Raw genomic sequence first — 12,215 nt, 5'->3', positions numbered from 1 at the left:
CAGCATGGCCTAGAGATCACTGTTGAATTTCTGATACCGACAGTATTATAGCAGAGAACAGCAAGGCTGTGTATTTTCCATTTTTAAGAACAAAAATCACACATATGAATGGGTCCTGCATACAATCTAAAACTGCATTCAAACCTAAACCCAACCTCATCAGAAGGGCAGGTTAACTGAGCAAACTCCATGGCTCCAACAACAACAAATCTAGTGAGGAATTAGTGTCTTTTATTTGACTTCATAGTAATCTTGTCTCTACTTCAAGCCATAAATTGCAGTAATGAGGCATTTCTAGAACAAACATTTTTAAGGAACAGAGCTACAATGTCACAACACTCTAGGTAACAGGCAAAGGCTAAGTGTCTTTCTAACAAGCTATATTTTTAGTGGTAACCGATATTCATTTTTGGTGTTTTTTGTTTGTTTGTTTTCTTCCGGTACCAGGAATCGAATTCATGACCTTGCACTTGCCAGGCACGCTCTTTGCTGCTAAGCTAAATCCCCAGCCCCAGTAACCAATATTTAATTTGGTGCACCTGGTTCCACATTTTTGGTAAAAACATGAAGAACCAGTAAATACAAATGCCTCTATAATGTCGAACATTTGGTGAAAATATTATAGAGGCATTTCTTTGTGTATTTATAACCCAAAGCATATGTTACTGGAATGGGATGTATTATTTCTAAATTGTCCTTAGCTTTTGGTTGAAGATTAGATTTTACGCATGGGTAATTGTATTTTAGAATGAAGATGAATTATAAATAAGATGTATGATGGGTTAAAGGCACTGGGTGTGCAGAACACCTCAGGTACCTTATTATGAGAGATAAACCTTTGTCTTCATAATCTCTTCTCTAATACATTATTGTAATTATCGGTAAATAGGAGCTTAAGTGAAATTCATGGGACCTAGGCAAAGGCACCAATGCATATGATTGTAGGCATTTCTAGTTTTTCTTGATTTCTTTCATTTATCATTTGTTTTCTTTGTGTTAATTTATATTTTCACTTGATAGAAAGTTAGTAAAATTAACGGTAAGGCATGTTTTAGAATATACTATTTGCAAAGCCTATTGATCATAATAAGCAGAGATTTTAACACTTGAAATCTGTAATGGAGAGTAGATTGCATTAAAATAATTGTGTGCTTTTCCACCAGTGCTATTGCCAAGTGAACAATATTATTTTAAGTACATATAAGAATAGCAGAGCTATAATAACTTACTCTTTGACATAGCTCAAGGTCAACCTTGGCTACTTGCTGAACATCTTCCATGGCAAAATAATATTGCAGAGTCAGAACTTCATTTTATAGGTTGGACAACCCTTTATTAATGAGGGGCTATAGCAATTAAGGGAATTGACCAAGGTCAAAGGGTTAGTCTGCTGTACAGCCACACAATCCTTGTGATAAAAGTTCATCTCTTCTCCCCCAAAAATCAAGTATTTTCTGTCCTCTATATTTTCACCTTTCATGCTCACTGGAAAGTGAGCATATTAGACATGTGCACATTAGCTTCCATTTTACCTACATACTGGATGTGTATGCATGTATTTGGCTGGGTTGTATATAAATACCATACATATGCATATGCATACATATTGTATAGGTATGTGTTCAAGTGTACAAACAGATGTATGTGAGAGTTCTTAAATAATGAGGTGGGTTACTCGAGTATGTATTAGATCAAAGTAGAGGCATTCAAAGGAATATTATGCCCAGAGCAGTACCAAAAAAAGGGTACAAATGCTTTCGGGGATGCTTCAAAAGATATTTGAGTTTACCTATAAAATTGTTCTCTGAGCCACGTGGGACCCATGTGATGGAACCCGCAGCTTGCAATGGGCTTCCCCACATCTATTTTTACCTAAATTAACCCTCATGATGATTACATAGGTGAAAATGCATGAGATTCAGCAGCAAGAAAGTGGAAGGACCCTGTCCGAGAAACAGAGCTACGCAGAATCCAAATCGCTTTTTCTTCTCATTATGACAAGCTCCCTCAGGAGATTGATAGCTAATATTTTCAAATTTCGTACTATGTTTTGACTTGGTGTCATGATCTGTCTCATGTGCCGTGCTTAACAAAACTGTAAATTTTATTACAAAATAACATATATAAAATATTTACAAATAATGTGGATATAAAACTAGTTATTATTATAATGATATCACAATATTAACCTTGAATACTGACACTGACTACAAGACAGGCTCCATGGTAAGTATTGAATTTTCATAGCTTAGCCTTTATATGACTCTTAGCTTGAAAGTGGAGGAGATGTTACTCCTATCTGCCCACTACTGGGCACCAACCAGGGCTGCTAAAGGCAAAGAACCTGGGCTGTAAGGCGGGAGCAGGTCCCAGAGGCCTTGTCCCTGCCAGGTGGCCCCTGAGGAGTTGACAGGAAAGGGCAGAATGTGGCAACAGTTAGGGACTTAGTATTTACCATGTCTATCTTAGGGAGGTTTAGTGACAGTGCAAGGTCTTAGCCTGGAAGCTGAGACTGACACTAAAGGCAGTGTTTCCCTCCTTTCACTTTCCCTGTGTGCAGCGCTCCTAGGAATAGCTGGTATTAGTGGAAACTGACTTCCTGAAAAAAAAAGATATAGAAAATCTTCCAGTTCTTAAGACTGTCAAAGGACTAGCCCAGAAGGAACGCGCGCGCACGCACACACACACACAATCAGTTTTGCAATTATAATGACTGGATGATAGTAACGCTGTGGGAACAAATTTATGCTATTCCGAGAAGCCTATGTTGAAGGGAACAGCCTGCTATTTAGTAAATAAGTTTTGTCATGTTCTATATAAAAACACTTTCAAAATCCAATATAAACATATCTCATAATCACTGCAGTTTAAATGCCTCTAACTGTTCACAAACAGCACCAAGAAAATAGATCAGTTATAATAGACAGGCCTTTTGAAAACATTGTTACGGCCTGACTGTTCCATGCTTTTACAGATCTTTTAATTTCCATCAGATATTTCTTTTCAGCAGTGATTTGTACTACCAGGCAGCAATAACATTGTCTTCTCTCTACTGTATCTCACACTGTGAGTGAACGATCAGATAAAATAGGTTAAGAGTATGTATAAAAGAAAAACTGATTGTGGCAAAGGTACTTCTGGGAGCCTTTCCACTCAGCACCTGATAGGAGAGCAGAGGTTAAGCAGTTTGTTAGCAGCTCGCTTACCTCACAGGACCAGCCAGAGTAGCCGGAGGGACAGTCACACTTTTCTATCAGGAGAGCGGGAGGAGTCGCTGCTGTTATGTGCCCCAGCTCAGCCAACTCCATTGAGATTTCAGAAATCCTGAGAACAGCAAATGCATACTTAGATGATCACCGGATGTACATTTAGCTCCACAAGAGGAATCTTCTCACATTATTGTCAACCTTAAGAGGGTTCCATTATTTTGCTTTTGATTAACACAAGATCAGCGTATATATTTAGGAAGATGGTGATGCAATGTCTTGGTATATGCATCCACTGTGGAAAGTTTAAATTAATTAATGCATTTGTTGTTTTGAACCTGGCTGATTTCCAGGGGTTTTTATGCCTCATCCTGTTATTGCATTTTTGCTTCTTTAAAGGTTGAGATTACACATTATCAAAACACCTATACAAATCAGAAGGAATTTAGTGTACTGGATGGCTGCTATCCTCCTGAGACATTGTTATAAAGATTTTTTTCTCATTTTTAAAAATCTGAGCGGCTTCAGGTAGACATGGATAATTAAATAGACATTTATATTCTTTCAGACAGCCCAAGGTCATTCTCCATTAGAATGGCTCCTGTAGTCACTAGTGAAATTGCTTCTAATTTACTACTGTGCCCAACTTTTTTCTTGCAAGCCTTTGAACGTCCTTTCAAGAACTTGAGAAAACCGCCTAGAAAACAAAGCTTGAGAATGATTTAATAATATCCATCCCTTTTGAGGATAAAACCCCCTTCAAATTAATATTTTATTAATCTTATTAAGTAAATCCTTCAAGTGATATAATTCACCTTTGCTATTGGTGGAAAAGCCCTTATAATTGAAAAAAAATAGTCACAGTGGAACTATTGATACCCTTTTTATTAATTTGAAATTGTACACTAAAAATATATGCAGTCCATAAACTCAGACTATTTCATGATTGACTAACTAGTAACATGAAAATGTTCTGCAAATAAACTTTTAAGTGAGACAATGAATGGTTTTCCTTCAATAAAAGACACCTCCAATAGTCTAAGGACTTTGAATCGTACGCTTCATAACAAGCATTGGTAAGTTTTATTGAATTATGAATGCACACTCGGGTTTCACTAGCGTTGTAATTTGCACCTGAAGATTAGCCAGCCTTTATGAAACAGACATGCAGCTTCCGTCCTTGTACTCTGTCACCCACTGCTCCTTAGAGTACACATACAGAGGGCGAGTGGTCCACAAACCACTTCTCTCTGATCTGGAAGCCTCTGTCTTTCTGTTTCCCTGGAGCTGGGGACACAAAGTGTTCACATGGTGTTTGCTGACAAGTCTCCTTCTTTCTGCCACCTGTGTGACATTTTATAGCTGTAGAATGAGTAGCATCATCTATCTTTTGCACAGCATGCACAAACACAGCAGACCAGCAAGTGTTTAAGATCAAGTGAAGTTGGAAGAGTGGTAGCAACATGCACCTCTGGATTCACAGTTTTCCTCAGCAGATTTGAGCGGGATTTGAGGAGGGTAGAAATGAGGAAGGATGGAGTAATCACAACAGCAATGCTTTTGCTTGCATTGGAGATATGATATCTATCTTAAGGTTTACTTAGTTACAGAAGTAAGTGGTAAGAGAAGACTAAAGCAAGAATGAAAATGCTGGGATTGATAAAAAAATGTGGACAATTTTGAACTGCATGTAAAGCTAATTCTGGTTTTGTTTAAAGTTATATAATAATAGAAATGAGAGTTTATGTTTGAATTATTTCAGATGGACTGTTTAAGGTTTTAAAAAAACTTTCTCGTGAATCCACTGTCTTATGACACCAAGTGCTTATTAGTTCTTATTTCTCCTAGACTATGACTCAAGTTTTATGGAGCTTAGAAATAATTCCTCTGAGCTTAGAAATAATATTTCCTCTGAAGTTTCAGAACATGAACACTAAAATTCGAGGATTTCATTAGGTGAGCTATGAGAGGGAATGTGTAAGAGAAAGAGACACTGGGCAAAAAGACAAAAGGTCACTGTGTAGAAAGGTGAAATTAATGAGGGATCTAAAAAAAATAGGATGAAAAATGAACAAAAACATTGAATCTATCAGTTCTGCTATCAAAATGTTCTTTCTGTTAGCTACCAAGTTTATTGCAGATTGGAACAACTGGCAAAATAATTGATTTGCATATCTATTGTAGGAAACAAGCCTATCCTGGTTCCTGTTAGGGGGGCATTTGAAGGAAGCAGGAGACCACTGGTCTTCCCTCTCCCCACACCACATGTAGAGACCTAGTCCTGCCAGTTTCTTCCCTGATCTTGGCAAGCTAGGATGAAAACCAAAGAAACACAGAGTTAGTTTAGCATGCAGGCAGCCACAGGGGCTCTAGCCTCTACTGGACAGAGAGCCTGAAGCCTGTGGCTTGACTTGCTTCCATTCACTTACACATGGGCACAAGCAATTAGAGTAGCAAAAGATTCATCTACATCCCATTATCTTATAAGTACATGCCCAGGTAAACAGCCCGATCTTATCTGTGTAGGGTGTCATCCTCCCTGCATGTTCAAAGGAGCACAGCTTGCTGCCTTTCTCCTTTGTGCTCACAGAGGAGGTCAATTAGGCCTTGGTTTGCCTTAACTGGCCTCTCACAGTCTATGACATGCAAATCTGTTTTGGTTTTTCCATATAATGCATATTCGATATTCTATAATAATTAACATTATAGTAGAGAAAATGTTTTCAGTGCATGTTTTTATTTCGTATGAAATTTAACCATCACAGTAAAGGGTATGACAAGAAATAAGGATATAGATTAGAAAGTGAAGGTTGGTCTTTCATTCTATAATTTTAATGGTTTCTTCATTACTAATCCCTTTCCCATAATTTATAAATGTAATTATTTTTCTCTCAAACAAGCATCCTTTAACTTTGGACACTATGACATTCCTTCTTTCTGTGATTTACATTCATGGAAAACAAGTGAGTCCTCACAATTTTAAGCTCACTGTGTCCTAATCTTTCTTTAAGAGAGTATATCTGCCCCAGGACTCCACTGAAACTGACATTACTGTCATGAGGGTGACCCTAAGTGTCAGTCTCAATATGCCTCATTTTAATTGGCTCCTTTGAGTCACATGAAAGTACTATTTCTGTGAAGTATTTGCATGCTTCAGTTTCCAAAACATGTTATTCTTGAGGTTCTTCTGCATGTTTTTTCCCTATGTGATTCCCGTCATTTCACATCACAGTCCATTGTGTGAAAGACCATATTATATAGCACCCTGGAGTGGGCAGATGGGAGCACTCATGGTTGGAACAGACTGGACCACGATTTCCCTGCTGGGTCCCCTTGAAAGCTGAAGGAGGTCACTTCCTCATTCATCTTATAACACATCTAGGGCAGAGCAGTTACTTACATCAAACCCACAGTACACACTTCCCTGAGATTTTCACTGACATCTTAAATTCACCATGTCTAAGGTAAATTCAGCATTTTCCCTCTTTAGTTGTACTGTTTTCCTTTCTTGGAAAGGAAAATAGAAAGGAGCAGTAGCTTCTATCTGGTGACATGGAAGCTACTGTTTGCATGTCTCTTGTCATCACACTCTGAAACCAACTACTTCCGAATCTTTCTTTTTCTTTCTTTTTTTTTTTTTTTTTTTTTTTTTTTTTTTTTGGTACCGTGAATTGAAATCGGGACCTTGCACTTGCCAGGCAGGCACTTATGCTGCCGAACTATATCCCCAGTCCCCAAATCTTTCTTATCTGATGTTTTACTCACCTTGCCTACAGTATAGACTAAGAACTAACTTGAATGTTTTTTGTCATGGTGTACCTGCTTTGTCTCATGAAATTCCCATAAGTGGCCTTGATGAGGATATAGTGGATATCATATAGGGTGTCCATGAAGTCTTCACGGCTCACAGTTCTACTGATTCGAGGATCATCACCAAAATATTTCCATTCTTTCTGTTAACAAGAAAAGAAGTTACTTTGACAAAACTGAACACAAGCCATTGGCGTCTTTGCACCAAAACAACTAATAACTTTACCTCTGTCATTTCAATTTCATGTCTTGTCAGTTGGCCAATGAGAGGAGCAGCCATATGCCTGATGATAATTCTAGCATGGGTAGGAGTCCCACCTCGAATGATAACTTGAGGCCTGTAGGTAGAGAAGCTCGTCTCTTCTCGTGCTTCAAAATAGATTGCATATCTGAGTTTGCCCCCATAAGCCATCAACTGACAAAAGAAAAGAAACAGCGATGATTTAGATAAATCTCTGAATGGTATGATCCCAAAAGACACGTTTTACTTCATTCTTATGAGACTTCACACGTCTTACCTTCTTTCCTTCAAATTGTTCTGGGAGTTTCCAATAGAAAGGCTCTAAGTGGAGATCTTGTCTTACCAGATTCATGTTTGCCACAATCTCTGGGGGTTGAGAATTAATGCCTTTGGTCGTTGTATGCTGCAGTGCCTCATCCACCAGTGGCAGAATGGTCTGCTCTGCCTCCAGAGTCACCTGCATGGGGTCCAAATACAGTAGAAAGTGAACTTAATTGCCTGGGCATCTTTTAAGATGAGGTTATGGGCCACGCTTCTGTTCGGAGTGTGCCCACTCGTCCTGATGAAGTGCGTTCACAAGAAAGAGGACTGCCACTTACAAGGCGAGAACATAGTTTGCATAATAAATACCACAATATCTGAAACTTTTTATGCTAATAAAAATCAAATTTAAAAGGAAGAACTAAAGGAAAGTTAAAGTAAAAATGAGACTGTTTCTGCCTAAAGCTGGATAAACTCCTAGGGCCCGTTGGAATACATGCAGGGCATTCCAGTTGCCCTTGCTGTATTAGTACATGGCAACACTCATGCTCTGGGGCTGCTGTTCCTTAGAGCACAGCTTCTTTCTGCGCCAAAGCATAAAGCCTCCTTGACAATGTTTCCTTTTCTCCCTTGGCATCTATTCCTTTATCAACAAAAAAAAATGAACCATCTTTAAGGAAGAATTAAAAAAGCCATTAACTCCAACTGCCTAATGACGCACAGCCCCTCTACCATTTCTGAGTGTGCACCACGGCAAGGCTTCTTAAATGTTTTGCCACTTCCTCCTCTCCCTCAGGGCCAACCTAAAAGATGCCAGCAGGGGTGACATGGCATGGCTGGGCGGTTCCTCGCTCACCCGCTTGGGGACCAGTCCTTTGGCTTCGGAGCACTGGCTGGTGACTCCGAAGCAGTAGCAGCTGCTGCAGCCACGTGGGTTCTTGGCCTCTAGTCCGAATTTGCCCGGCTGGCACCTGTCACAGCGGATGCCCTCCACGTTCACCTGATGAGAGGAGATCCCACAGAGTTCTCAGTAAAGTTAGGGGGAAAATCAATTGAAGAATGAATAAGAGGAACACATTTCTGCATTAAAGTAAAACAAAAGACCCCAAATTTTGGACTCCCATCTAAAATGGCTTACATAGCTAACCTCACTGTTAGGTTTTCATGGTTTTACAAGAAGTGTTTATGGTTATAAGTATACCCATTACTAGAGGTATTTTATATTGTTTTTAAATCTAAATGGCACATTGCCTATGATTTTGCTGTGAGAAACACGAAACCCTCACGGGAATTTAAAAAGCCAAATAAAAAGTATTGCTAGGTAGTGGTACTATGCCAAGTTGTAAAAAATCAGGCAGGAGCCTAATAACATGTATCTATGTGATTATTATAACATAATGTTATATAATATGATATAATATATACTTATATAGAGAACATGTGTGAAACAGGAAAATATAATTATAATGTGTAATAATGTGGCATTGTCCTCTGTTTTGACTGAGGTTCTTCATGCCAGAAGTTATGATTTTCCTAAATATCAAAAACTATATTAACAACCACTCTCTAGATTTCATCTTCCTTTTTCCTCTGCTCCTCTCTGCATAGATTTTTATCTTAAAAACTCTGACAATTTAACTGTGTTTATTCTGGGACTGATGGTTCAGAAATAGGTAAGGGGGAAAAATCCCTCTCATCCTTTTTAATTGGCTGTTTTTCTACATCATTTAGCAACATTAACGAGGCTTAAATTTGTACATAGTTGCTGTTTGGAAGTCAATATTCATAGGTGTTGAAATTTTAGTGAATGTCCACAGCAGTAATTATGTATTTCAGCTTTCAGAAGGCTTATTGTTTAGCTGTGATTTTCTCCGGCAGCACTTAAAACAATAGTGTTCCCTGCCCCAGTCCTCAGATTTTTCTTGTTTAACAAAGGGAATATATAAAGAAAAGCAATTTCACTGCATTATTGAAAATATATCTCCTGTTCCATACTAGAGAGACAGTTAGGTTCGGGTTGAAAATAAGTTCTTAACAAGCAGAGCTTGTTTTATTTGCATGCCTCTGCACATATATCAATGAAAACTGTGTCGGGCAATGAGCTTTTGTTTGTGCAGGCTAATGAAGCAGGAATAATGAACACTGAATGAAGCTAAAACTGAGGAATGGAATCAGAATTGAGAAAGGCTTCGCCTGGCAGTGCTGGGGCGGCACATACCTTGCAACTGCACTGCCCATTTTGATCACTACAGGAGCATATTTTCGTGTCTGAGTCACAGGTCACAGCCTCTGTCCCAGGCAGGAAGCAGTCACAGACAGCACAGTGCGGGTAGTTCCAGTGACCTTGTTTGCACATTGTACATTTTGCACCGGAGAATTTAGGATGGCAGTCACACTGGCCCGTGTTTATGTTGCACTGGAAATCCAAGGATCCCGCTGTGCTGCAGTTACAAGCCTGTGAAGGAAAGAAAAACAACAACCATTACCACAACTTCATGGGGAAGATCTTAAAATTTTAATCCTAATGATTCTATGCTTCTATTAACCCATATTAATCACGTAGCTATTACAGGCTTTGTACTATTTTAGTTTAGCCTCTTAGGGAATATCAGTGAACATAAACATTAAAATTGCTTCCTGCATTTAAGAAAATAGACGATTATCCAGAAACCATAACACTATGTAAATATGAAAGAAAAAACTGTATTTTTTGTCTTTTCATGAAAGGGAGGGGTTAGATATGGCTTTTCGTCAAGTACTTTTTATTTCAAAGATTAAACTGTTGACAAGCTCATCTGACTTCCTAACTTAATATAGCATTTTAAGCTCTATGCAGATATAACCTATGTCTGGTGGGGTAAATACATAAATATAATGCTATAGCATAAGCATTATGTAATGGGAGAAGTGTGGAATGCTTCAAGGACAAGCAAAGCATGGAGCAGGACTCCAGGGAGAGGGTAAAGACTGACACCTAGCAAATAGGTTTTGGAGGTAGAGATACATAGACAATCTTGATTTGCAATGCTTTGTTGGCGGCTTTTTCTTTGATCTTTACCCTACAGGGGTATACAATTTTCTCTTTATTTATGTAATACAAATGTTTGCTAAAATTTTTAAAATCTGGAGTCTTTGTTTTTCATGGAATTGCTGCAAAAGAGTGTATGTTCGGTTAGAAAATGTAATTGTTTTTTTATTTATATCTAAAGCTGTTCAGGGGGCTGGGGATTTAGCTCAGTGGCAAAGCGCCTGCCTGGCAAGCGCAAGGTCGTGAGCTCAGTTCCTGGTACCGGAGAAAAACCAAAAAAAAAAAAAAAAAAAAAAAAAAAAAAAGCTGCTCAGATTTGTCTTTGGTTTTACACCTATTTTCATCAATTTTATTCTTTAGGATCAACCATAATTCTTTTTACTTGAAATAGGAGTATTTCTTGTCTGCCTGCCAAATATATAATATCATAATGTCCTCTCTAACCCTTTTTCTAGCTTTACCTGTCTTGTGATGGTTGTGTCTCAATTTGGTTCTTTTTTATATCTCCTGTTTTACACAGCAAAAAATGTATGCTGTATCTGTACCACCAATGCATATTTTAATTTATTGCTATTCAGCTGCTTTTGAATAATTTCTTAATTTCATCTCATTTTGAACTTCTGTTCTTCTAGTTGGGTTTTGTTTGTTTTCTCTTCTTCTCTTGATTTCCAGAGTTCAGGTCAACTTGAAATGTATTGAAAATGCCAAGTAGATTTCTAAAAATGTCAGTCAGAACCTTGGAATCTATCACTTTCAAAGTCAAGCTGTAGGGGCTGGGGATTTAGCTCAGCGGCAAAGCGCCTGCCTGGCAAGCGCAAGGTTGTGAGTTCGGTTCCCGGTACCGGAGAAAAACCAAAAAAAAAAACAAAGTCAAGCTGTGCCAGTTATCACTGTACAGTCCCTGGCTCTAAATCCACCCTGCTTTGCAATACTGCAGGAAGACTCACAGACGTTTCTTTGCGGCCAGGGAGTGAGACACTAAGCTTAGTCAATAGCGGATCTCAGAGGAAGTGACAGGACCACAGTGGTGAGCCAGAGACCTCTCCATTCTGGGCTTTGGCTCTTCATTAGTATCATTTTCATTATTACCCTTTATTTTAATATAGAAGTCCAGAGGCCCAGAACGGACCCAGTGGTAACTTTGGCCATTCGCTTCCTGTACTCACCCTTCTCAATAGCTTTGAACTGCATGTGCAGCTCTGAACATGATGCTGCTTCTAAGTAGTGCTGCTCCTGTAGCTTCCCAAGTAGGGGGCAGCTGTACAGACGAGCCCTCACCCACAGACTCTGGCATAATTGTTCTTGCTTTGTATCCAGCAGGCTGTGCTTCCTGGAACCAGCCACATCCTCCTCCAAGACATGCTAATGTCCTTGCTGAGGTGGGTAAAGGAGGCTGCCATCTCCTAGCTTTTGATTCCTTCAGGACCACCCTCTCTCAGCCTACAGGGGTAGCTGCACTTTTGCACTTGCTATGTGAAGGCCCTATGTCTCTTTAATCCTTTTTGAGTAACTAATTGCTACTCAAGGCAGTTAACAATTCTTTATATCCTACTTTCCCTGCTTACATAAACTGCATGGTTCCTGTCTTCCACATGGAGTCTGACTTGGTAGCTGTGTGGGAGTCATCTCTCTTTGTGTCTGACTTGCCCATGCAGTGGTTTTTTTTTTT

At 39.0% G+C, this 12,215-nt stretch overlaps 1 protein-coding gene across 4 annotated transcripts in view; it reads right to left on the bottom strand.

Moving 5' to 3' along the window:
* Nucleotides 1-12,215, bottom strand: part of Lama2 (laminin, alpha 2) — a 570,325-nt gene that overhangs the window by 172,870 nt on the left and 385,240 nt on the right. For all 4 annotated transcript variants that reach the window (XM_005389182.2, XM_005389183.2, XM_005389185.2 and 1 more), the window contains 6 exons: nucleotides 9,737-9,973; nucleotides 8,375-8,518; nucleotides 7,535-7,714; nucleotides 7,243-7,431; nucleotides 7,026-7,159; nucleotides 3,207-3,324 (listed from right to left, as the gene is read on the bottom strand). In XM_005389182.2, the coding sequence (XP_005389239.1) occupies nucleotides 3,207-3,324; nucleotides 7,026-7,159; nucleotides 7,243-7,431; nucleotides 7,535-7,714; nucleotides 8,375-8,518; nucleotides 9,737-9,973 (1,002 nt within the window). The remainder of the gene's footprint in view (nucleotides 1-3,206; nucleotides 3,325-7,025; nucleotides 7,160-7,242; nucleotides 7,432-7,534; nucleotides 7,715-8,374; nucleotides 8,519-9,736; nucleotides 9,974-12,215) is intronic.

Source organism: Chinchilla lanigera, unplaced genomic scaffold (assembly GCF_000276665.1).
Source record: "Chinchilla lanigera isolate Chin_1 unplaced genomic scaffold, ChiLan1.0 scaffold00035, whole genome shotgun sequence".
Taxonomy (NCBI): Eukaryota; Metazoa; Chordata; class Mammalia; order Rodentia; family Chinchillidae; genus Chinchilla; species Chinchilla lanigera.
This window is presented reverse-complemented; position numbering and strand designations above follow the sequence as displayed.